Source organism: Pristis pectinata, chromosome 9, assembly GCF_009764475.1.
Source record: "Pristis pectinata isolate sPriPec2 chromosome 9, sPriPec2.1.pri, whole genome shotgun sequence".
Lineage (NCBI taxonomy): Eukaryota > Metazoa > Chordata > Chondrichthyes > Rhinopristiformes > Pristidae > Pristis > Pristis pectinata.
Window position 1 is genome coordinate 34,433,423 of NC_067413.1, and position 27,526 is coordinate 34,460,948.

General features: G+C 39.5%; 1 protein-coding gene across 1 annotated transcript in view; it reads left to right on the plus strand.

Annotated features, from left to right (window-relative positions):
* The window catches only part of LOC127574224 (zinc finger protein 236-like), a 97,672-nt gene that overhangs the window by 68,288 nt on the left and 1,858 nt on the right, over window positions 1–27,526 (plus strand). Inside the window, exons 20-31 of the mRNA XM_052023043.1 lie at window positions 186–453; window positions 2,806–2,909; window positions 6,955–7,320; window positions 7,684–7,832; window positions 9,663–9,903; window positions 12,912–13,091; window positions 16,257–16,427; window positions 17,262–17,458; window positions 18,455–18,589; window positions 21,873–22,070; window positions 24,897–25,026; window positions 26,884–27,060. Of these exons, the coding sequence (XP_051879003.1) occupies window positions 186–453; window positions 2,806–2,909; window positions 6,955–7,320; window positions 7,684–7,832; window positions 9,663–9,903; window positions 12,912–13,091; window positions 16,257–16,427; window positions 17,262–17,458; window positions 18,455–18,589; window positions 21,873–22,070; window positions 24,897–25,026; window positions 26,884–27,060 (2,316 nt within the window). The remainder of the gene's footprint in view (window positions 1–185; window positions 454–2,805; window positions 2,910–6,954; window positions 7,321–7,683; window positions 7,833–9,662; window positions 9,904–12,911; window positions 13,092–16,256; window positions 16,428–17,261; window positions 17,459–18,454; window positions 18,590–21,872; window positions 22,071–24,896; window positions 25,027–26,883; window positions 27,061–27,526) is intronic.

Genomic DNA, 27,526 nt, shown 5'->3' on the forward strand with positions numbered 1-27,526 from the left:
TTTAGCTGTTGCTCTCTCCATAGATGCTGCCTGACACACTGAGCATTTTCTGTTTTTTTTTATTAACTTGTAAAGGCTTGTCATTTCCACAAATCTACTGGCAATCTATATAAATCTGTTTTCAGGGTGGAGTATCTTAAATATGATAAAAGAATGTTTTCTCCTTTCACCTTACAAACATATAGACGAGGATGAAAACCTAGAGAGACCTGTTGTGCGAAGGCCCCGGATTGGGATCATCACATTTACAGAAGAAGAGACAGCAGAACTGGCAAAGACTGAAACGCGATTAGATGCCACGGTTTCTGAAAAAGTATTAGTCCAATCGGCAGCAGAGAAGGACCGTGTCAGTGAGATCAAGGATAAGAACATGGAAATGGAAGAGGAGCCCAAACATGCAAATCAGTGCTCATTTTGTACCAAGAGTTTCAAAAAGCCCAGTGACCTAGTTAGGTGAGAATTGATACTTCCAATTGAGTTTTTTTTTCAATACTCTTTTTGTAGATTATTCTCTCCTCTTTGACTTTGGTATACAAAAGTGCATCTGTAACATGCTGCTCAATATCAGTTTTGGTTCTGGTTTTATTAAACTAAGGGTACAGTCCCACTCTACAATACAAGCATGTGATCTGGGCTTACACATCAATGAAATACCCAGTTTGATAGCCTGATGGAAGTTAGAAAGTCGGTAGTCAGGTGGAGTTCCAGTAGTTATAGAGTAATACAGAATACCAATAAACATTTGTTTTTCAGCCAGTGCCATTAAAAACATTACTCTCATTGCACATATGAGGTTTTATGTTGTGTTAAATGATTGTTTAGTTATGTCACAACAATTCAAAGCACAGTCAGTCCCTGGGTTGCGTAAGCATTCTGTTCCTGAGGACTGTCTGCAAGCGGATTTCTCCATAAGTCAGAAACATCCTTTTTCTACAGCTACCCATAATGTATCACTTTACCTGCACGATACAATTCTTTCATTTCACTGAATATTCACCCAACACTGCTTATAATAATTAAACTAGTGGAATATATACTGCATCCAGTCATTAGTGAGTATCACAAAATATTTTATTATTATTACTATCTTGAAAAATGCTTTAAAGATGTATGGAAGAATTCTTGTAAAGTCAGATTTTCGTAAGTCAGGTCATGTGTAATCTGGGGAGCTCCTATAGTTTATCGTGCACATACTATGCTGGGAGTTCATATAAAGGGAAGTTAATCAATTGCAGAGGAGGCAAATTACAATATCTCTGAACCACTTTTTTGCACACCTGAAGTGTTGAGCTGACACTATGGTCAGGTGTCAGAATAGCTTTGACAAACATGAATATGGAAGGCAGAAGTTAAATAAATGTAGTTATGTTACATCTTGTAAATCTGCATTCTCTCCCTCCTCTATCCTCTGCTGCATTGGTTATAACTTGCATTCTTTTTATCCTAATCATGTGTACATACCTTTCTTTTGCCCTTGAATCAATTATTTTTAAATCCCCTTTCATCTTTCAATCCCTTTAATATTTTGTCCTCTATTTTTGCTTCCTGTGCAGAGTTGGGAACATGCTTTAAAAAAAAATCATGCTTTCATTAGCTTGAGTTGTGAGTGCGGTTTCTGAAATTAACAGTTTTACTGATGTCCAAAGTTAATGTTTTGGAAACGCTGTGTTATCTATCAGTATTGAAATTGTCTTTATTACTGTAAGTCTGCTTTATGCATCTGGTATCAAGGGGAAATATGGAAAAGTCAAAAACGGGTGAAGGAATGTTAAATAGCGCTGAGAACATGTTAATTATCCTGTTTAATTGGTAGAAGCTATCTTGCTTAATTGGCTTGTGAAGTAAAATAAAATGTAGATTAAAATATGTATTCAGGATTTAAAGCTTGCATGGTTCATTAATTTTTATTGTTGCCTTGGATAATTCAATATCTAAGCATCAATTGTCCATATGTCATCATAATGAACAAGTTGATCTGTAATTATTATTCCTGTACCATATTATCTTTATTTTCCTGCCCCAATAAAGTGATTTTAATGATGAGCATTTCTAATTTAAAGAAAGTAAAATGAGCTGCTATATAGTAAGAAAATATAATCCTCTGCAAATAAAATGACTTCTGCGATCTTCTGTCATCCTTCGGTCACCCTTATTTTGAAAGACTATTAGATCTGTGCTGTCTTTTTAAACAGGGTATGCTGTGGCCTTCTGCTGAGGAGTAACAAGACACCAGCACTTACTTTGGATCCAATTTTCTTATTAGAATACCCAGTCACTACCTGTTATGTGACTGACATTGCAAGCTTCAACTTAGAGCAAGCATGAGAGTCATTCCAGTACTTGTTGGAGGAGCCATTCTGTAGTGTCTCTTATTTTACTCACCTGTATTTATACCATTTTGAAAGAAAACAGCTACTGGGCAGAGAACCCAATAAGTTTCTGTTCATGGATCTGCACCGTATTACTTTCTACCAGTGAAGTGACATAGGGAAAGAGGGGTGGAGGAAAGGTCAATACACCTCTATAAAGGTGTTGGGGAAGAAGCAGAAGATTATTTTCGTACTTCTACCTTATTTCCAAATATTTTTTCAGTATTTTCAATTCTCTGAAAGGGGTGAATTTTCCAAAAAGCGTGTTTCAAACTGTATCTCATCCATTAACTATCTAACCAGCTTGTATGTGGGAATTTAATGGCTTTTGGTAATTTCATTGTATATTTTTTTTGAAAATTAATAGTTTCTAAAAGAAGCAATTTGAAATGTATCCAGATAATAATAGTAAGATGTGTTCTTTCATCCTGTGTAGGCATATACGAATCCATACTGGAGAGAAGCCTTTTAAGTGTGATGAATGTGGGAAGAGTTTTACAGTGAAGTCCACTCTGGATTGTCATTTAAAAACTCACACAGGTTAGTGCTGGTTTCTCCATTAAGTTGTTGCAAGAGGTGGATATAAAAAGATGTTTGTGGTTGATGGAAGCTATAGAAGACCTGCTAACTGGAAAGCTTGCATTTGCAAACTTAAATCTAATTATTCATTCCTTAAGTTGTTGTATTTCTATTTGAGGTGTTATTGCGTTAGCTACTCATGCAGATTGCATTGATTTTATTTTACTTATAAAGAGAAACATGCACAACAGCAGCAAACATATCGTTGCACTGAGACTCAACATCTATTTTACTGGTTTGACACATTCCAGTTGCGACTCACCACTCTGCTATTTCTGACAGACCTTTTTGTGCCACATTGGGGAGATTGTTATGTATCTGTTCCCAAAAGGAATCAAGCTGCTGCTGTTATATTGGAAATGAACAGACAGCTGAATCCACATGAAAGACCAGTATTTGATGGCGTCTGGTTTTTTTTTAGAGATTTAATTCTGAAGGGGTGTTCTGCTTAAGCTGTAAATATACAAACACTGTTTGCTAATTGTACAAAAACAGGACATTAATGTTTGGAAGTAGTAGAATTGGGCAGATTCATTTAGTGCATAAAACATTATTTTTATCTTCAGTGCTTTTCATGCTGAACTTTATAAACTTTTGAGTGCTAATTACATGGCCCGTGACTTTCTTTTGTTAAGCTAAGTGGAAAACTATGTAGTGAAGCCACAGTTTTCTGCTAACTATTGCCAGTGCCTGAAGCTGAGGTTCAAAAACTTCAATTTTTTTTAAAACTTTATTTATACAGCATGGTAACAGGCCCTTTTGGTCCAATGAACCCGCACTGCCAATTACACCCTAACCTACTAACTCCGTACATCTTTGGAATGTGGGAGGAAACTGGAACACCCGGAGGAAACCCATGCAGTCACAGGGAGAACGTACAATCTCTTACAGACGGCAGCGGGAATTGAGCCGCGATCACTGGCGCTGTAATAACGTTACACTAACTGCTGTGCTACCATGCTGCCAAATTTACGTCGTGGTGCGGGTATTTAGTGGCTTGAAATTGGAAGGAATGAGCATTTTATGAACCAACTACTTCAGATTACCTTCTTGCTTAAAAAGTAGATCATAAACTTATTTGCTAATTTCAGTTTTATTTTTGGAATGCAGAGAAGTGTTTGCATTGAGACTCAGTAGATTGACTGATGCGGTTTCAGAGTAGTTGAGCACACGATGAGCAGTCTTGTAATTTAACATCCTGAAGAACCTAGTGTGATTAATGCAGCAGTCATAAGCTGTATTGGTGAGTTAGCTCCTCCAAGAGAAAGTGAAAGAAAAAGCAGGTGAACATTAACTGCATTTCCACATTATTAAAGTCAAAGTTGGGTTTATTGTCATATGCACAAGTACATGCATGGACAGGTACAATGGAAGACCTGCTTGCAGCAGCATCATAGGCGTATAGCAGTAGAGGCACGACATTTGGAAGAAGAATATAAATTAACCAAAATTATACAAGGAAGAACACAATTAGAACAAAAAAAGTCCATTATTGTGTAAAGTGGTCATAGTGTTACCATACTGAGGTAGTGATTAGGGTTGTGCGAGTTTTCAAGATCCGAATGATTGAAGGGAAGTAGCTGTTCTTGAACCTGGTGTTGAGGGACTTAAGGCTTCTGTACCTTCTGCCCAATGGTAGCTGCGAGAAGATGGTGTGGCCTGGATGTTGGGGAACTTTGATGATAGATGTTGCCTTTTTGAGGCAGCACCTCATGTAGATAGTAGGGAGGGATGTGCCAGTGATGCATTGGGCTATGTCCACTATTCTCTGCAGCTTCTTGCATTACTACACATTCGATTTGCCATACTGGACCACAATGTAGTAAAAGTATGCTTGGAAGTAGGATGATGGTTGTGACAGCAGTGCTCGTTGGATTATACAGTTAAATTTAAATTTAGACTGGTTAATGGCTGTAATTTTAGGATTAATGCTAAACATTTAGCTTAAGAATGGAAGTAGAAGAGAGCTTGGAAAATCTAAATTTCTGAACCAGTCAAGGCATCACAATGATATGCTGTGATGATATTATAGTAACAGAATTAATGATTCAATTCCATCACAATTATCCTTGGGTCTGCAACTTGTTGGCTAAAATGTGGACAAACAATGAATAAAAGTTGTTTCCTGTTGGACGTGTCCAGTATCGAGTGTTAAAAATAGACCTGAGCCAGTTAGAGCTGATGGGAGGATGCACTTCTTCACACTAAGGAAGCTTCACAGTTAAGTTTTTTGTGAGGTGAGTTTACTTGGGGATTTGGAAGTATGTAACAGATTATCTGTGATCTGATTGAAAGTGCAATAGGAATCCTGAGCTCATGACCACTCAAGGTGGAGGAGCATTCGGGAAAATCTTGCATTGGGAGAAAGAAAGAAGCCCTGGATAAACAGCACGAGTGCACCCCCTCATAAACCACTCACTTGCCTGAATCATCAGGTACTGCCCACCCCACCTATCAAAGCACCTGCAAGTTGCCTATTGGTCTTATCAGTCACTTCGGAACCCACCGCATCAGAGGGAAGCAAATTGTGTTCAATCCTGAGGGACAGTCTAAAATGAAGATCCAATTGAATAGCAGAGCAGACTGAGGGATTGACTGGCCTTTTGCTATATATGTTCATGGCGTCAGGACTTTGGCAATTTATTGTTCATCCATTGTTATCCTCTGCGCTGAGTAGCTTGCTATACCATTTCATAGAACTGTCAATCACATTAGTTGATCTCACTAGGAAGAAAATTTTATTTTTCCTTCTCTGAAGGACATTAATGAAACAAATAGGTTTTTATAATAATCTAATAGTTTATTGATCTCTTGCAGATCCATCATTTTTTTTTAATTTGCAGATTTGCTTAATTACTTGAATTTAAATTCTGTTGTGGTGGTATTCAGATTTGTATCTCCAGATCTCTGCTCCAGACCTCTGGCTACTAATCCAGTAATTCAACCACTCTGCCACCATATTCATTGTCCAGTTCCCATGAAATTAATTGCAAATTTGATTTTGATTCCTGGTGACATTAAGTGGTTAATTAAACTGTCAATCCCATAATAATATTTTAAAATTAAATTCTCTTCTGCTCACCCCACCTCATGGCTACAATAGGCTCCCAAGATCTAAAGCAGTCACTTTCCTTCCCCTTCCCCCTGCACTCCCTTCCTCCCTATCTCCCCCATCATTTCTTTCAATTACTTGGTCTGATATCCTGGAGACACTTCAGTCAAATGTCTTACTCAAGGTAAATAATCAGCTAGTTTTAAGAGTATGCACATGAGGTCAATAAGAAAATGAGCCCCATTACTTCAAACCATAATGAATCTATTTTGCAAGTATCTTGTTTAGAGTGAGTCCCAGTACTTTACTGTGGATCCAGCAATAAAATCTGATGACCTGTGTGACAGGCTGTTACCTTGGAATCTCTGCTGTTTGATGTGTAAATTTAAGAATGATTTTGATTATAAAATGTGATTTGACTGCTGAAGTTTTACACTTCCAATGAATTGTTTTTTTTAAAAAAAGGTGAGCCTACTATAAGGTACTTAATAATAAATCTGTGAAGCTGCTTGTAGTCCAAGATCCAAATTGCTGTCAGATTTAAAAACTTCCCCAGCAAAATATTCTCTGGCTTCCCTCAGAGGTGAGCTTTGGACCATACCACATATAGGTGCCATTGAGGCAAAAAATCTGTAGGAAGCAGTAATTAATCTGACCACTGCTGCAAAGTATTCCTTTGAAAGATTAGTATGGAGGAGAGCAAAACTGGATAAGTTAGCTAAGGAATTCTATCCATTTCTTAAATTCATTTTTAGAGAATTCATAAATTATGAATACTTCATGGCAATGCTGTATTATCAACCTAACAGGAAAGTTAACAGTACATTTTAAGATCCATTAGTTTATTTGCAGTGACATTCCTGGCCTGACACTTAACAAATTACATGTTTGCATTTATTTTTGCCCTTTTATGTCCTTAATATATAAAATGTATTTTTTGTTTTTGAAATTCAGGTCAGAAGCATTTCAAGTGCCATGTTTGCAGTTCTCCCTTCTCGACCAAAGGTAGCTTAAAAGTTCACATGCGTCTACACACTGGAGCAAAGCCTTTCAAATGTCCTCATTGTGATGTGCGTTTCCGGACATCAGGACACAGGAAGAGCCACATACAATCTCACTTTAAGCCTACCTCACTGCCGAAGAAAATCCGGAAGCCTGTAACTCGCCAAACGACAGAGAGTTTGCAGCCTGTTAACTTGCTGACGACTGCTGATGCAAACGTTTGCATTGCCAATAATGGTGTCATGGCCAATCAGTTTGATCAGAATCTTCTCCAGCCGGGGTTAGTTGGACAAGCCACACTTCCATCCTCAATGTCAGGTAAGCACCAATTACTTTAATCTCTCAATGTATTTCATAATACCATAGAATGTTGGTTGTAATTGAGTCATAAAATTAAACAGTACAAAAGATGACCATTTAGTCCATCGCATTAGTACTTGAGGATTTAGATATTGTAATTAAATCACTAAAAGCAAGTAATTAAAACAATTTTAATTAATGGACCGTAAATGTAACTGGAGTAATATTTTTAATTATTTGATGGCAATATTAATATTCACAATCAAGCACCTGATCAAGAGGGTGCAAATGTCAATTGCAGCAAACATCTGATCAGATTTTATTATACCTGCTAAACCAAACCACATAATACACATTTGTTTTCTTGATTTTTTTTGGCAGCGGGAGGTGATTTGACATTATCTCTTACGGATGCCAGCTTCGCCATTCTTGAAGGAATCCAATTGCAGCTTGTCTCTGCTAACCTGGTTGGACAGAATGTCCAGATCTCTGGCCTTGATCCCACCAATATAAACAACATCACACTACAGGTATAGCGTTTGCCATAAAAGTTGCTGTAATGAAGCTTATAAATCTGCATTATTATAAGGCTGTCATTGATGTAAATGTACCCACCCAGCTTTGGCAGGTTCTGTTACAAGGAGTTTCATTGGTATCTTGCTTTTCCTATTCTTGAAAAACACAACACGTAGAGGGGTGTCAATGTATGCAGGCGTAGAGATAGCAATCCTTGAACCTTCATGGATGGCTCGAAAGTCCATGTAATAGTGAGGATCCAGCCTCATTTCCATTAAGTAGGTGAAGTTGAAATGGGAACTAAAAATTATAGCTACATCTCTATCTCCAGTTGTCTTTGTCCCAACATTAGTGACATTGCCTTCAGTTGCCTATGCCCTAATTCCCTCCCAGAACATCTCTGTTACTCTAAAAAGCTTCTTCAAGGATGAGCGTTAAAAGCTTATGGCCTAGAAATTTGTTCTCGTAATGCTGCAATGAAGCAGTGCTGGGTAGTTAGAGATGGATTTAACCTTGAGTAGAGCAAAAGTGCAACCATTTCTGTTTCTCCATGCCACAAGGGAAATCCAACCCGACTCCATCATTTTTGTTACTGCTGGACATGTGATTGTGGCATGAAAACCGTCCCAGTGACCTCAGCCATAGTGCAAAACCTGTTTTTCGTCTTGCAGTGTGACTGTTCAAAATTGCAGCTGTTGAATAGTCATGGAGTGACCAGCTTTTACTCGTGCTATTCGCCTGAAGCTATACTAATTAAGGCCAAATCGCACATACAATATATTCTTTGCCAGGCTTGGAAAAGGAGCCAGTGCATGCTAGCAGCCCTTGTAAGTGTCATCAGGGTTAGAGTAAATATGAAATAAACCCCCAGGTGCACCAGTGTGAATTTTTCATTTTCCTTACCAGCATCTCATACCTGGGTTAGGTAATCGGCTGAATGCCATTGTGCCAGATTACTTCGGGGTTTCTGCCTCACCTGCAGAGAACAGGGTTAAAACTGCTAGCTGGCAGAGAATTAAATTTCATGAATATGTTATCAACATTGCCTACCAGCCACACCTATCAAGAACTGATAATGCACCATTAACAGTTGGATGTGTTTGTGAAATTAATATTTTAGTGCGTGTGATTGCAGCATTACAAATGGAGTTATAGTGATCTCTACTAATAGGGTGAGTGAGGAGAAACCATTTTACTATCAGAGGACACATATTTTAAGGTGAAGACATGAGTGACTGCAGATGCTGGAATCTGGAGTAATGAGCAAGATGCTGGAGGAACTCAGCGGTTCAGGCAGCATCTGTAGAGAGAAAAGGATATTTGATGTTTCAGGATCTCAACCCAAAACATCAACTGTCCATTTTTCTCTACAGATGCTGCCTGACCTGCTGAGTTCCTCCAGCATCCTGTTTGTTGCAAATTAAGATATTCAGCAAACGAGCCAGAGGGAAGATAAGAAATATTCTAATGCAGCGAATCATGTTTTTACATAAATGAATTGAATAAATATTTGAATAGGAGAAATTTGCTGATTACAGAGGAAGGAGCAAAGGGAATAAGAGATCTTTAAAGCAGCTAGCAGGAATGGCCTGCATTCTGAGCTTGAACAATTCTTTGATAAACCCATTCCTTGCATTTTTTTATGCATGTAAATAGATTTCAGTTTTTTTTTAAGCTTCAGATTGTTTAAAGGTTTGAGTATTGATGTACCTATTGGTAAAGGGACTAAGTGCCTGTCATTTGCTCAGTATTGATGTCATTCAGCAAGCCGACTCTTTGTTTGACCCATATCTGATTATTTGACTAGACTTTTCTTCAATCCCCTCCCACACTGCTCTCTACAGATTGATTCGAGCATTTTGCAGCAAACATTACAACAGAGTAACGTGCTCACTCAGCAACTCCCTGCAGACCCTAACCTACCCCAGCATGCTGGGACTCTCCAATCAGCAGACAGCACAATGCCTGCCAATGTGGTTATCCAGCCACTCACCAGCCTGTCAATGCAACCTACAGTGACATCATCGGCTGCCATGGTGATAGGCGGTCTGACTGAGCAGGAGACTGTGCTGGCCAACGGTTCTGGTGAGAAATATTAATCTTTTCAGCAATTAATGTTTGACTAAAGTTTTTGAGACCTTTTTATTGTCACCTTTATCAGTGGTAACCTTAATTTCACCTTGACCTAGTGGAGTGTAGTCAGTCCTAACAAGTTCTTAACCAGAAATAACAAAACGTGTTAGAAATACCCAATAGGACAGGCAGCATCTGGAGAGAGGAACATAGTTAATGTTTTGGGTTACTGAAAATCAAAAAAAAATTGCAGATGCTGGACATCTGGAAATATTCAGCAGGTCAGGCCGCATCTGGAGTAAGAGAAATAGAGTGAACCTTTCAGGTGGGAGATCCTTCTTCAGAATTTGGAAGAAGACAAAAGAAGCTTGTTAATCTGCAAGGAGGGTGGGGAGGAGATGTCTCATGAGGTAAAAATGGGTGACCATGGGGATAAGCTGTAAACAAGGTTATATAATCAATAAGTGAATGGGAGCAGTTAGAGGGTGAGAACTTAGACAAAAGAACGTGGGAGTTGTGAAATGCAGAAGAGGAGGATAAGCCCAGTAGGTCAGGCTGGGCAAGTCCTCCATTCTGTGAGAGCGAAGAGGAGGAGAACCAGCAAGAAGGTGAAGCTGAAGCCAAGAGTAGATCATCTTACTGAATAGTGGAGCAGGCTCAAGGTCATGTTCAATAAGATAATACAGGCTTGTTTATAAGTGCATTAAAAGGAGCCGGTAAAAGCCATATTTGCATGGTTTTTAATGTTGTGTTGTCACCATTCCCAATTTTCATCTTGATTAGTCCTAGTCAGTTACCTAATAAACTCTTTAGCATATCTGCATTCAGCTTCTCCTATTCTGCTCTTAAAAGTTAGCATCTTTTTTTTAGAGAGCTCTGTTTCAATTTGGCATATTGGTGTATTTTTCATTGCATTCTCTGTGATGTGTACTTTGGACTACAGAGAAACAGTTTCATACTTAATAGGATCAAACTATAGGTGCACATGCATTACACATATCACTTATCTGTGCATCCATGACTCTTTTTAGTTAGAAGCAAGATCACAGGACACGTTGCAAGTGAGGGATGTGACTCTTTTATGACCAGATACCTAAACTTTTAGAAAATTAGAAATTATTTTTAAGTTAATGTGTTCCAGATTAAGATCAATGTTAAAAATAATTTCTTGGGAGTGCATAAGAAATATGCGTAGTGTGTGGCAGATAATTTGAAGTACATTAAGAAATAGTAATATATAAAAATGAGATTTTAGTGCTTTCATGTACAACAGGAGCAGTGTGATTATCAATGATTAGATAACTGCAATTGGACACTCCCATCACACTTCCCTCGTGTCTGCTCAACATGCATTCAAAGCACTTGTGCTGAACTTAATATTGTGATTTGTAGAGAGCTACAGATTGACCATGATCTAACAGAACAGCAGAAAAGGCTCGAGGTTTAATGGCCTCCTTTTGTTCCAATGAAATTGTTTGTATGTCCACATTCTGTCGACCATAGTGTCTTTAGTGATGATTTTCCTCCTGCGGTGGGTGTTTGGGTATAGTGTTTTGACCTTCAAGAAAATAGGTATTAGTCCTGAGAGAATAAAGTGAACCTTAATTGTTAAGTATGTATCATTGTACAGCAGTTCTGTTTGTATTGCTCATAAGAACTCCAATACCTTTGCTACATTTGGGCTTAAGTTCATAAAGAGCCCTGTAGCTGGGTGATCTGAGTTGGATTGAAATTGTAAAAGTGAGATGTTGTTGGACATTAGCCCTGGTTGTTTGTGCTTACCCATATATGAATGGAAAGAGTGTTTCATTACTTTTCTTTAACAACAGTGCTCTCCCAGGTCAGGTTCAGGTCCCAAGACTGATTTTTCCACAGTGATTCACCTGACTAGGAACCCCAAAACTTGTTGATCTTCCAGCACAGTGAGGTGTCTATAAGATGCACTGAAGCTTGGTGCAGCCAATGCAGAGGCTCTGTAGGGAAGGACCACAGTCGAGGCTCCTTCCACTACCATATATGGAGGGGCTGAGTTAGGTGGGGAAGCTGCTAAGCAATGAAAGGGTGTATCATCCCAGGGGGTCACATAAGTGGCAGTGGTGCTATGGTTTTAAAAAATAAGTTAACACCGCTGAATGTAATGACCATGAATGTAAATGTTTTGCACTGTTTCTTCTTTCGTATATTTTTCTTATTATGAATAAATTTAATTTTTGAAATATTAAAAAAATGACTAGCAACCCAACCTGCCAGAAGTGCACATTCTTCCCCCTTGACAACGCCCCACTATAGCCACCCCAGCATTGTCCACCTGTTGAAATCAATATGTTTGTGTGCTCAAGATCCCAGTATGTGTACCTAGTAGCAAAGCCTCTTGTTGGCCATGCAGATTTTTATCGATCTGTCTCGTCTCTTGTCTGAAGATTAATTTTGATTCCACAAGAGGCTTGAGCACATCCAGCATTTGGTGATGCTTCCTGAATTTTGGACAGGACGTTAAACTAAACTCGGGGGAGTGGAAATATGGGATTTCTAGCTCTATCAATGTCCTAACCTACTTGATATTAACCCTTTAATCAACTGTAAAACAGATTAACTGATTATTCATCTTGTTGAGTAACTCCTTTGCTAATTATCTGCTGCGGTTGTTAACAACCTTATAAAGTTAATTCTTTCTGTTTGAAGAGTTTTGCGAATTCTGAGATCATTAAATATATTATGTCTTTGATGTTAATGACGAAAATATTTGCCTTGTGTTTGGATCTAGAGCCACTGGGAACTTCCTTGAGACTAAGTTCCCTATTGCAATGTAGAGAGGTTAAGCAAATCATAAATATTATCTGAATATGTAACCTGTTCACTTTGACTAAGGAAACCCACCTTTCAGGGTAACGTGTATATCTTGTCCTCTTGACTTTTAGACTTCTAAAATGTAATGAAAGTTTAATTTTTATAAGAATATTTGGTCCTAATCATTGTCCAAAACTGTACACTGAGATTTTTTTTCCCTGTTCATCTCTTAGGAGCACAGGATGTCTCACAGTCTTTGACATCCCCTGGTCTTGCTCCAAGTTCCACCGGTAAACACGAAATGGCACTGACTATTAATAACTCCAATCTCAGCCAGGTCCTGGCACAGGCTACCAATGTCACATGTCCCAATCCAACAGGAGCACCACAGGAGATAACACTCACAATATCAGGTTTGTATCAGCTTTGAAGGGATATGTAACAAAGCTTAAATGGATGGGTTTTGCGTTAGTGTTGCACTATATACCCACATTAATTCAGTGGTCATTTATCGTGTACAACATCTCGTGCTCTCCTGCCTGCCCGCCCGCCCTCCTTCATACCCCCTCCCGGCCACCCCCGATCCCAGGAGTATACGCCACTCCAGCAGTATACAAGATAGTTGCTAATAAACTAAAAGGTCATTCCTCAAATATCCTTTCCCAGATGTGTAACTCGGTACTCGGGAGGATATTGAACCAAATAACGGGTATGTTTAAGGAGAGACCAGGTGAGAAATGCAGAGAAAGCAAGAGAAGGATTTACTTCTGGGATCTGATGAGGAGATGATCTGAGGTGTATTCATCAGGACAATCCAGTTGGTCCAAATGGCTTTCTGTATTTTAGTTTTTATGTAAATCACCTGTGAATACAAGTTAATGTTTAAGTACCTAGAATTCACATAGACAAATAGGTGTGAATTAGTCATAGAGAAATACAGCACAGAAACATACCCTTCAGCCTGTCGAGTCCACACCAACCATCAAGCACACATTTTTACACTATCCCTACCCTAACCCATTTTATTTCCTTCACATTCCGCCATCAATTCCCCCAGATTCTACCACTCATCTCCACACTAGGGACAATTTGCAGTAGCCAATTAACCTACCAACCTGCACATCTTTGGGATGTGGGAGAAAACCAGACCATCCGGAGGGAACCCATGCAGTCATAGGGAGAACATGCAGACTCCATACAGACAGTGCCAGAGGTCAGGATTGAAACTGGGTTGCTGGAGCCATAAGGTAGCAAGCTCTACTAGCTGCACCACCCTTGTGGAGTCAGTGGCAAGTTGCCCACATCAACTGCTGACTCAGTAAAAGAGGAGTTATACAGAAAGAGTTGTTCCTGTTTCAAAGGTAGTCTTTTGCCTTATTATTAAGTTAATTACATATCTATTTAATAAAAAGAAGGATAACCTTTTTAATTTGATTTTTAACTGATTATGGTAACATCTTTTTGCTTTGTTAACTCGAGAAAGAAAACTGTATAGATAACAGAACTTCTGGAAACTGTAATAAGTTATCTTGAGTCTGATATGTAGTTAATAATTAATGCTAATGGGGAATATTTGATTCAAATGTACACTATAATGGTGTAGGTATACCTATTTCTAAAGTAAAAGCGTGTGCAAGTTGTACAACCTTCCACCTCTGAGAGAAACATTCAGTGGAAGTGCCATTTTTACTTTAATCCATGAGTATAAAGGTATAATATTGAGATCTGTTTTTATTAATCAATGTCTGGTACAAAAGGCAACAGCCACAAATAATGCATTTTCATCTACGACAGAAGGAGCTATTAAAATTAATGAATATGTAAACCATGTGGTCTGAATAAATTTTGGAATCTGCAATTGATATTTTGGGACTGTCCGTGAAACTGTTTTAAATGGTTCATCAATATAAGCGTAGGAGATGGTAATGCTGATTAAGTTCAGTGAACAGTTGTTTGAGCAGACTTGTGTGGAGTTTAAATGTAGAGCTCATGGCTCACTGGTGCTGTAGATCGATATGCTTTTATGATATTAGGAATATATGCCTAAAGCATTAATGTATAATTCTAGAGGAAAGAATACATGTGAATAATTATGTGCATTTTAATGAAGCTTCAACATATGCCTTTAATGCTTTTAAAAACGTATGCAGGTGACCAATGGTGTCCGCGGGTATCTGCTCTGGGACCCTGCTCTTTGTGCTTTTTATAAATGACTTAGATAAAGATGTGGAAGGGTGGGTTAGTAAGTTTGCTGATGATACAAAGTTGGTGGTGTTGTGGATAGTGTAGAAGGTTGCTGTAGATTACAACAGGATATTGATAGACTGCAGACCTGGGCTGAGAAGTGGCAGATAGAGCTCAACCCAGATAAGTGTGAAGTGATACGCTTCAGGAGATCAAATCTGAAGGCAGAATACAAGGTTAATGGCAGGACTCTTAGCAGTGTGGAGGATCAGAGGGATCTTGGGGTCCACATCCATAGATCCCTCAAGGTTGCTGCGCAGGTCAATAGGGTTGTTAAGAAGGCATATGGAGTGTTGGCCTTCATTGGTTGGGGTATGAGTTCAAGAGCCGTGAGGTGATGTTGCAGCTCTATAGAACTCTGGTCAGATCACATTTGGAGTATTGTTCAGTTCTGGTCGCCTCGTTATAGGAAGGACGTGGAGGCTTTAGAGAGGGTGCAGAGGAGATTTACCAGGATGCTGCCTGGATTGGAGAGCATGTCTAATGAGGATAGGTTGAGTGAGCTAGGGCTTTTCTCTTTGGAGAGGAGGAGGATGAGAGGTGACTTGATAGAGGTGTACAAGACGATAAGAGGCATAGATCGAGTGGACAGTCAGAGACTTTTTCCCAGGGTGACAATGGCTAACACGAGGGGATATAATTTTAAGGTGATTGGAGGAAGATATAAGGGGGATGGCAGGGATAGGTTTTTTACACAGAGAGTGGTGAGTGCGTCGAATGCACTGCCGGCAGAGGTTGTGGGGGCAGATACATTAGGGACATTTAAGAGACTCTTAGATAGACACACGAATGAGAGAGAAATGGGGGGCTATGTGGGAGGGAAGGGTTAGATAGATATTGGAGCAGGATAAAATGTCGGCACAACATTATGGGTCGAAGGGCCTGTACTGTGGTTGTTATGTTCTATGTTTAATACTTTGACAGATGGAATAAATCAAATAAATCAATTATGATTACATCAGTCATTGAAAATAAGGATTTCAAAGTTGTTCCATACTTATGATGTGAAAACTAAGTTTCCTCATCCTTGAAACAAATGTTTTCAATGTGTTGTAACAAAGGTATTAATTGCAATCAGTTTGTGATTCATTTAAGCCTGCAGAAAATGTTGCAACAGCCTAAAATGAAATGAGTACCTTTGATAACAGGCTTTTAAAGCATTTATAAAGTTTAGGGCTGTCTTCTTTTCACTGACACTGCTTTAAGTGGATAGAGGAGATAACTGTGGCTTATGTAAGTTTAGGGAATCATAAAAAGCAGCTGCCATATTTCTTTGAACTTCTTAGCAAGAGTTTTCACAGTTTCAACCCATGTTCTTCTTTTGTACCCCTTAGGTCAAGATATCATCCAGCAGCATAGCAATACTGGTAATGGTGAAATAAATGGAGGTATCCGATTAGGAGCATCACTAAACAACCAACCTAATGCTGCTACATTGACCATCGGCAATGACCAGCTTCTTAGTCAGGGTGCCACTCTTAACACAACTAGTGCCAGCTTACCAGGTGAGATAATGAGTGGACAGGGAAGAGGCTAGGGTGTTTAAGCAATCTGTGAATGTATGTTGGATATATTAAATATCCATTTAATAGTTAAATGGATATATATTTAACTTGTGTCTCGGGTAGAGTTTCAGTCCTTTAAAACCTTTGCTTTATACTTTGTAAACATGAGCAGATTTAATTGCTGCAAACATAATGTTCTGCTGCCAAAGGGGACTTTTTTTAATTTTGTTAATCACAGAGCGATGAGTAATACTGGACATTTGTCTTCTGATGGAACTATCACAGAAGATCTGTCTAGGATCTGCTGGTTCATCTTACACAGCTGTGCCAAACCAAGAAAAATTTAATGCTTTAATCCAAAGATAGATTACATTTACAAGTTAACAAGGAAAGGCCAAGTGTTAAGGCCACTTATCAAAAACTGCTGCCACCTTATGGGCTGATTGTAGGTGCAGATCCTCCAAGGAATCTGGTTGGAACAAACTGTGAGCAGCAACAATCTGTTGGATATTAGAGAAACAAAGGACTGCAGATGCTGGAATCTAGATGAAGAACACTATAATGCTGGAGGAACTCAAGCAGGCCAGGCAGCATCCGTGGAGAAAAGCAGGCGGTCAACGTTTCGGGTCAGGACCCGAGTCTGGCCTGCTGAGTTCCTCCAGCATCATAGTGTTTTTCATCTGTTCGATATTTTTTGCCTGACATTGTGTCTCTTAAATCTTTGAAGGGAAATGTTTTGACAAAGTGCACAAGAAAATGAATGAAGTTGTATCACTTTGTTTTGCTTAACAGATACTGAAACTGATTCAGTGTTTGGTTTTGCATCTTTCACAGGACTCAGTTCAACTGCAAGCAGTTTGACCCCCTCTGCACTCGCCACATCCCTCTCTCAAGCCACTGTTCCTACTCAGAACCTTGTTATGTCTTCTGCTAATGTGGGCAGGGAAGGCAATGTTACTCTTACGCTAACCGACACCCAGAGCATGTTGTCTGGTGGTTTAGACACAGTCACACTCAACATAGCTGCTCAGGTAAGGCTGAACCAAAAGGAGATCTCTATAAATTAAATCAATCACAACTATACAATCTATTAATGTTTTCCATTAACATTTGGGGGACTGCCTTTTGGATACATTGGCATTTATGACAGGTTTTTGGGGCGTGTATACTTGTCCTATGAATCCCATACTAGGAATATCAACATGTAGCAACAGCCTTTGGTGAACTTCTTGGCAAAGGTTCATATAGTCAGTGAAATATCATTGATCTGAAATGTTTATGGTTTCAGTCTCCACGCAGGCAACCTGACCTGCTAATCGTTTCCAGCATTTTGCAGTTTTCATTGATGTTTCCGATATTCACCATATGTGCCCTAAAACTGAAGGGCCAAGAGCAATGCAGATAAGCTACATGGGAGGAATGGGATTGATGGGATGCGAGCCAGTATATACTCAATGGGCCAAATAGCCCCCTCCAATGTCATAAGGGCATATGAAGCTTGAGACTAGGGCAGCTCAAGTATCAGGGATACCTAAAATGTTAAAATTGGAGGAGGGCTAAGATCTTGGACTGTTTAGATCTGGAGGAAGTTACAGAGATTGGGAGGGTTAAGGTGGTGGAAGAACTTGACACGAGATTGAGAATTTTAAAATTGAGTTGTGGCTTTTTTAGAACATTGAGGACAAAGTAGTGATTTACAAAAATATTAGAGATTAAGTGACGGCAGTTGTCCTGCCGAGATGGATATTTGCTATGCATATTTTAGAACAGCAGTGAACTATATTTTAAGTATTTCATTTATAATTCTTTAATTTTGCTATTTTATGAATGTCACCTGCCCACTGGGAAGTTATTAACAATAAAATATTAAAGTTGCATTTTTAAATTGTGGAGAAACACCTAAGCCAAATTGACTGAAATGTTTTCTGCAATGTAATTGTGAAGAGTCAAGGAAAGTATTTATATTTCATTGTAATTGTTGCAATAAGGTCTGTTAATGTAGCCTCCTTTTCCTCTTGGAAAAACAGGGGCAGCAATTTCCAACAGTGGTTCCTGATTCAGCTTTGCCAGGTCAAACAGGATCAACGCATCCACAGGTTATACTTGTGAGTCAAGCTCCCCAGGACTCAACTAGTACGCAAGAGGAGGCTGCCTCATACCAGGTACAGAACAGTGACAGAATTGTACAGCACAGCATAAGATCATCCCCAGCAGGTCCGTACTGGCTGCTGGACAAAACTACCAGTTAGGAACACTCCCCTCTTCTACCCGTCCCTGGTAGCCCTGCCAGTTTTTCTTTTTTGAGTGTGTTCAATGCCTTTTCACAAGTTGCAATTGAATCAGCCTCTATCACTCTTTCAGGCAGAGCACTCAGATCATAACTTGCTGCATGAAGATGTTTCTCATCTTACCTCTGACTCTTTTGTGAGTTACCTTAAATTTATTTCCTCTGGTTACTGACCCTTCCAGCAATAGAAATTATTTCTGCTCTTAAATGTGAACCCTTTGATTAAATTTCCTGTTAACCTCACTGTTTCAGGAAAGGCATTTCTAGCTGCTTCAATTTTTTCACATAACTGAACACATTCATCGAATTAAAATGCGCTTTAGCATGTTTCATTCCACTGCTGTTTGTCCTTTTATGCTGGGATGAATTATTCCACAGCTACTTGCCAAAGTAACTTGGGATCTAATTGTAAAATAAATTACTATAAGGAGCAGTATGGCTTGGAATGCTAAGCTTTTAATATCCCACAAGCATTTTAAACAGGGAGCACATTGCAATGTGAGATAGCAACGGGCATTAAGAAAGTAGGCCTTAGGGCAGAGTGGTCATTAGGAGCAGAGGTGGAAAGAGAAGCTGAGCTGTTTAGTTGAAATTGAAGTATATGAATGATGTAAACGTAAGTGTAACTTAAATACTGAGAATTTAGCAGAGGACTGGGCAAGGATGTGGGGTTTCTGCAGTTTTAAAAGGCAGTGCTGTCTTGGGTCGACTCATCAGTGGGAAGTATCTTCGGTTGAAACTACTCGAGCCCGAGATCATAGTTTGAGCTATGGATTGAGACAGTTTGTCACATAAGATTCAGGTTAGTTTGTTGTCATGTATACCAGGGTACAAGTGGAATTCTTTGCTCATGTGAAGCTCATGGAGTAAACAGTACACATGGTAATAATAAATACAGCAAAGATTATAGTGCAATCTGAGGTACAGCAAAAAGAAATGCTAAAGTGACAATAACGGAATAACCAAGAGAGGTGGAATTAAGAGGTCATGAATGTGGCAGCACCACTGGGAAGGAGATGTGAAAGAGTTGATTGGTTCAGAAGTCTGAAAGCAGTGGGGAAGAAGCTGTTCTTGAGTCTGGTTGTCCAGGCTTTCAAGCTCCTGTAGAGAGTGAGTTTTGAACCAAAGACTTCAAAGGTAATGATGGTAAAGGGAATAGATTGCAATGGAAGGATGAGAGAGTGGCGATCATTTACAGTCCAGGGGAACCAAGAGGATGCAGATGAAAGGACGGAGATCCAGCAAAAATAGTCCATTCCAGAAGGAGAGGAGGTTGATGACTCTGCACAGGACCATCAAGATGCTTCATGGACATAAGTGTTTGGAGCAGGAGTAGGTTCAACAGCCCCTTGAGCCTGCTGCATCATTCAGTGGGATAATGGCTGATCTAAAGCCCACTTTACTGCCCAATCCTTTGATACCCTTAGGATCCAAAAAAATATATTTATCTCAGCCTTGAATATACTCAATGCCTGAGCATCATAGCCAACTGAAGTAGAGAATCAGAGGTTGAGAAGTGGACTGTGTGTTTATAGAGCAGTTCTCCATCTGTTATCGTAGGGTTCAACAGTAATATAATCATGGACATAAGCTCTTTTCCTAAAGTAAAAGCTTTTTTTTTTGTAAAGAAATGGCAAATATGTAATCATTGGGATAGAATAATGATTATTACACTGACATGTCAAAATAAAGTAATAAGTTTAAGAAAAAACTGCCAATAAAATGTTCAGCACAAATATAAACCACATTGGCCAGGAAATTCAGTTGCACCCAAGAGTGGAGTGGTAGCATTGTATGTTTATGTACACGTGGTCCCACTGTGAGAATCGACCACAAAACAGTGAAGTAATAGTTTGAACCAGCATCTAACCTGTATCCAGTGGATGAGATCTTTAAGTAACATTTACTATGAGTTTTTGAAAGCTCACATGTTCCTGGGCTTGTTTCATGCACATTTGGATAAGCCAAGGCCCAATCTGCTGATTGAAGTGATTACACATGGTCTAGTAGTGCTGGTGAAAGTAGAAATGGGTGCGTTTTCCCAGTGCCTTTATACAGAACCAGAATATCTGATTTTGTGTTTATGGGACTACCTACTGCATTTGATTTGAATCATTGTAAAATAATGTGTGCCTCTACTGAAGAATGAGAAGTGTTGTGAAACTGCAAGTTCCTTCTTTCTTTATATGTACCGTAGGTCTTCCAGCATAATTGGCCCAATTCGTCCATGCTGACTGTGTTGTCCCATCTACCTGTGTTTGGCCCATAGCCCTCTAAACCTCTCTTATCCATGTACTTATCGAGATGGCTTTTAAATGCTGTTAATGTGGCTGCCTCAACCACTGTTTCTGGCAGCTCATTCCAAATGCTCCCTTTGCGTGAAGAAGCTGCCCCTGATGTCCCTTTTAAATCTCTTGCCTCTGATCTTAAACCTATGCCCCCTTGTTTTTAGCACCCTTTCCCTGGGAAAAAGACTATGTGCTTTCACCCTGTCTATGCCCCTTGTGATCTTATATACCTCTAGCAGGTCACCCCTCAATCTCCTACGTTCTAGCGAATAAAGTCCTAGTCTACACAACCTCAGGCCCCCTAAGTCCAGGCAACATCCTGGTAGGAACGATTTCAATAAGAGCGTGGTTTTGTTATCTGCTCCAGTGGATCTCTCATATGCAAAAGATGAATTCTTGATCCCTTGCACTTTATTTATCTACCTGCACTACACTTTCTTTATAACTGCTACAGTATATTCTGCATTCTGTTTTCCTTTTTACCTCCTCAATGTACTTTTGTATGGAATAATTTGTCTGGATGGCAAAAATTTCAGTACATGTGACAATAATAAACCAATACCAACTAAACATCAGAGTTTAGCATGCAGAGTTCGAGTTACTGATCTCATTCAGGGAGGTAGCAGCTTGTTGCTGTTTGCCTCTGTACCCTCAGCATTAGACCAAGGAAGACTGGCCAGATTCTCCCATCTGTTCCCACTGATATTGCCTTTGGGAATATTCCCCAGTGACAAATAACTAGAGCTATCAATAACTGTGCAAGCAAAGAAACCTGAGGAAATTGTATGCTATTTGTGCTTTGGTGTGAACCTTGTCATAACTGCAGTTCTTAACCATCAAAAATAGATTTTTTGCACCTTTTTGGTTTAGGTAACTGAGACAGCAATAAGTCTTACGGAGGACAGTCAGACAGATGATGAAGGCCAGATAAATCACTGTCCCAGTTGTAGCCAAGGCTTCTCCTCCGGCTCCATGCTCCGTCGACATTGCCGAGAAGCCCATGGGGAGGAAAGAGTCCACATATGCAATATCTGCAACAAAGCCTTCAAACGAGCCGCACATCTCAAGGTAGTTGGATGAAATGATTGATGACTATTAATTTTGCTACTCCTGTTTTATTGTCTTTGTTTGGGCATTGCCCCATGCTTTCAAGCTTTTGGTTGAGCTTCCAGAAAATAATAGCACTAGAATATCAACTTCATTTCCTTAAACTGTTATACCTGGTATTCAAAGAAGAAGAACATTCAACCCATCAAGTCTATACTGGCTCTCATAGCAATCCCATTCCCCTGCTTATCTCCCTGTAACCTCTTCTCTCTCACAAGCCCAAGAAATCCCCCCCCCACCCACCAATTCTCCTACCACCCACCCAACAAGTAATTTACAGTGGTCCATTAACTTACCCATTTTACAGGAATCCTACACTAACCCATTTTATACCCCCCAACATTCCCATCAACTCTTCACAGATTCTATTATTTGTACACTAGGTGCAATTTATTAACCTACCAACCCATGTGGACATGGAGAACATGCAAACTCCACACAGCACCGGAGCTCAGGATTGAACCTGGGTTGCTGGAGCTGTGAAGCACCACTGTGCCACCCTGTTTGGTATTTCAAGGCACCCTCCCTTTGGTTTGCCACAGAGAACAAAAGATGTGTGACTCTACATGACTCTACGGATAAAGGGGGGCAGTTTTAGATGGGCTGTTTGAGTTGTTGAAATGTAATGTTGCTCAAAGTGTGGGCAAAGTTCCGTGAAGCAAGCTACCCAGCAACTACGGAGTTTTCTGGATTATAGAGCTGCTGATTTACTGGTTTTCTGGTGAACTATGCTTCCCTGGTGCACTGTCTATCTAAGTATCGTAACTTCCATTTGGTGACCATGTTAAATTGGAAACCTGCAAATCACCCTCTCAGCTTAGATAATGCCCCTTCCCTGTCTCCTGGGCATTTATCACAGTCTGTCTGAAGCACCAAAGTAACTACGTCTGTGTTGTTGCTTTCTCCATTGTGGCACACCCCTCCATTACCCTGTGGTTGCTGTTAACGACCGAACTTTGGCCAGCAACATCTCAGTTTTAAACTGGATGGGAGCTTTTAATGTCTGAGACAGGGATGTGATACGAAAGGTTTAGAGGGAAATGGGCCAAACGCAAGCAAGTGGGACTGGCACAGGCAGGCAACTTGGTTGGCATGGATAAGTTGGGCTGAAGGTCCTGTTTCTGTGCTGTAAAACTCCATGAGAATAAGTGTAGATAAGAGGCTGTAGTGAAGTCTTGGATTGCTGCCCAGATAAATGATATTGTTTGTTCTGTGCACCCATCACAGTTGTCATATCCTACAGGTATCATACAAGCTCAGGAGCCTTGTCACCACACTCTAACCTGCACAGTGCGTTGTGTTTCTCTAGGGAGAGGAAGTTCATCTCATGCAGAGCCAGCAGGCATCAAACAGATGTTTGATAATTGTTCATCCTTCATTTGCCCATGAAATTCTGTTTTGTACTTGCACAAGTTCAATACTCTGCCTCTTCCCTGCTCCTTTCCAATGGCTGATAAATACATGTCTGCAGCCTACATAATGCCTCACTCAGCATTTTGTCTCCCTATAAACAGCACAGTATCCTGATTTTTTTTTTTCTGTACTTCTCCATTAAGCTGGTATTGAGTGCAAGATGTAACCCAATGTGGGATAAAAGTGGAGGCAGCATTTTTAGTGTATTGCTTCATTTATTCAGAAGCGAATAATTTTGGAACTTTCTGCAGGTTGTATTCAAAGCAGTGCTGCTAAAAGTGTGCAGGCTTCCAAACCATTACTTGTTAGTGAGATTAATTTTGTGCTTGCATTTTGTTGATGTGAGAGTCTCATCCACTGAACTTTATAAATCTCTGGTCAGGCCTAAGCTAAATTCTGCATATTTCTTCTAGAGGTGCCCACAATTACACACAAATTGTACACAAGAGGTTCATTGGAATATTACCAAGGATGAGCAACTTCATTTACAAGGAGAGGTTGTATAATTTGGGATGGTCGTAGGAAAGTTTTCCCCATAATGGTCGTGCCAAAGATTAGAGGACTTTGGGTTCAGAGGGGATCTGAGGAAGAATATTTTCACCCAGAGGTGTTTGGAATGTGGAATGCACTGCTAGAATGAGTAGTGGAAGTGGGTACTCACAATGTTGAAGTATCTGAGCAAGCACTTGAATCACCAAGGCATAGAAGGCTATAGTCCAAGTGATGGTAAATGGGATCAGTGTAGCTGGGTAAAATTGATAGTTGGCATGCCCGCGGTAGGCTGCGTGACTTTTGACTATGACAGAAGATTGAAATGCAACCTTGCAGAGGTTTTCAAGATGATAGGTTTTCATAAGAGGACATAAAGAAAAATGTCTTGCTTTGGCAAATGCATCAATGGCCAAAGGTCACAGATTTAAAATCATTAGCACAGGATTTAACAGGAGGTGAGGAGAAATATTTTCATGAGGAGCTGCCAATGAGTTCTATGGTTTTATTAGAAACCTCCGGCATGCAAATAAAATTATAACATTATATATTACTTGTTCATGAAGTGTAGTATTTATTAATGTGAAGTAACAAAAAGCATCCTGGAGGAACTCAGTGGGTTGAGCAGCATGTGGGGGGGGGGGGGGAGTTGTCCACGTTTTGCTTTGCAACCCTGCGTCAGGGCCCGAAACATCAACAATTCCTCTCCCCACCCCCCCCCCCCCCCCGCCACTACCACCACCACCACAGATGCTGCTCGATCAGCTAAGTTCCTCCAGCAGATTGTTTGTTGCTCCAGATACCAGCATCTGCAGTCTTTTGTGTTTCAATTTATTTACATGAGTTTGGATGTGGAAAGATGGAATTGTTTTCTTTTAATCCAAGGACCATCTTCAAACACACCAGCCAGGACCTTCACCCAGCAGTCAGAAGCCTAAATTATATAAATGTGAATCATGTGATAAGGCCTTTGCCAAGCCAAGTCAACTGGAGAGGCACAATCGGATCCACACAGGTATTCAGCTTAACATCTGGGGCTTTGTGCAATGTTGCTGTAATGGGAAATTTTGGAAAGTCAATATTGAAAAATTTAATTTCTTTAAAAATAGTTGAGAGAGATTTATTAGCAATGTTCAAAATTTATGAGTGGTTTTGATGGAGAAGATTGGGACAAGTCTGTTCCCACTTGCAGATTTAAGGTAACGGAGGAGGGGGGTGGGTGGGGGGTGGGTGGTGGGTGGGAGGGAGAGAGAGAGCCTGGATGGAAATTAGAGGGTCTTTATTATTTAGTGGGTTATGCTGATTCCAAGCAACAAACAAGATGTTGGAGGAACTCAGCAGGTCAGGCACCATATGTGGAGGGGAATGGACCCAAGAACCTTCATCTGGACTGAAGGATAGACCCAAGGGAGGAGGAAAGCTTTTTCAAAGTGGGCATACCTTGAACACACTTCACAGTGCAGTGCCAATCCCAAATCCTCTAGTGGCACTGAAAGCAGATTTGAGTAACAACTTTCAAAGGGGCATTAAACGTAAACTTGTATAGAAAGCATTTGCAAAGTAGCAAGGAAAGAGCAGGGGAATGGGGCTAATTTGTAGCACTTTCAGAGACGGGCATAGTGGATCAAATTGCCTCCTGTGCTATATGATTCATTCATAATTATATTAAGTTGGTCTTAAAGCTGATCTTAAAGGCAACCAACAGCAGCTGTTAATGATTTTAAGTACACAGTATAAATTAAGGATCAGAGAGGGCAAAAGGAAGCTGAACTGATGTATAGCAACATGATTTATTTATGAATTCACTATTTTACTTTGAATTTTAATAACTGATGGACGTGCATAATTTAGTGTGCATATCTTAATTGCTACTTGATGTAGAATTGAGAACAATTGCATGTCTAGACATTGACTGTGTAAATATTGAGATGGTTAACATAACATAAAAAGTAAAAAATCACAAATTTGATCATTTGAAAACAATATTGTAATTTAGCATAATTGTTAAAGCAAAGTGAAAATGCATGTGTGCATAAATTGCAGCTTTATTTTGGTTTCTTTAGTCTGTTTAAAGGCATATCATCTAATCTCTCCATTCTTCATTTCAAGGCCTGTGCTTGGTACAGTAATTACTTAGGTTAAGTAGAGCACAGACGAATTGAGATTTATTTTTCCTCCCCATTTCCCTTGTAACCCTGCTGTCAAATTATAACAATATAGCAATATTTCTGTGTGTTCTACAGTTGGTAGTGTTTAAAACTATATTGTTGATTCCTGAATTTTAGTGGGCTTCATAGCATATATTGGTCAAGATTCACATTGACCACTGATGCGCATTCATTTACTAAAAGTTAAATTTTAATTGGTGCTCCCAGTGAGTTCTTTATTTGAGGCACCATTTTTGTGACGAAGTGATTGTCCTTTGAATGTTTTCTTTTTGCTTAATGCAATGTTCATCTTTCAGTGAGAAGTGTCTAGACTTTACCTAATACTTCCCCATGATGAAATAGTTGCAGTCAGAGCTTATTGATTTAGGGGATTTGTTACCTTATGGGCCATCCTTCTTGCTTCAATAATACATTTTGAAGAACTATTTAATGGTGCATAGCAGCCATTACATTATCAACAACAAAGATTGTGCTCTAATCAGAGTAAGATTAATAGTAAAAAAAAATGGATTGAGGAGAGGAAGTTTTTACCTGACATAATGAATTAAGTTCCCATTTGGAAAAGATGGAAGACTTTGTTTCTCATCAACATGGTTTAATTTCCAAAGGAAAGATGGTCAGCTTCTAACTTCACCAGAAGCTAAAAGTCTGGCTAAAATTTCAGTGCACTCATTGTGACTGAAAATATTTGCACTGTTTTGCAGGTGAGCGGCCTTTTCAGTGCAACCTTTGTGAAAAAGCTTTCAACCAAAAAAATGCACTACAAGTTCATATGAAGAAACACACCGGTGAGAGACCGTACAAATGTGAATACTGTGGAATTTCCTTCACACAGAAAGGCAATATGAAGATACATATGAAGAGGGCACATGGCTTTCCTGGTTAGTGATCCACTTATCGTGATTGAATTATTGGATAAAAAGGTGTACATGCTCTTCCTATGTAGGAAGAATGGTTGGATTTTTTTTTACTTATCCCTAAGATTCAAGATTTGCATTATTGTCATTTCTCTGAATATTTACATACACAAAAAAAGAAATACTGTTTCTCACCAGCTCATATCAGTGCAACAAAGAGAACAGTGATAAATATCTAAAATAGTTTATAAAAACATCTCTAAAACAAAACTAAAAACATATCAACACCACGTATTCATATCTGTTAAAGTGCTTTTATGTATTAATAAGTGCTTATTCAGCTTGAGATGAAGTTCGACATATCCCTGCAGAGGATCTGGTGTCATTATCCAAATCGGCATTTATTGCCCATCCCTGCTTGCAGAGTGCCAACCACATTGGTGGGTTTGGAGTAATATAGAGGCTAGACTGTGCAAAGGAGGCAGATTTT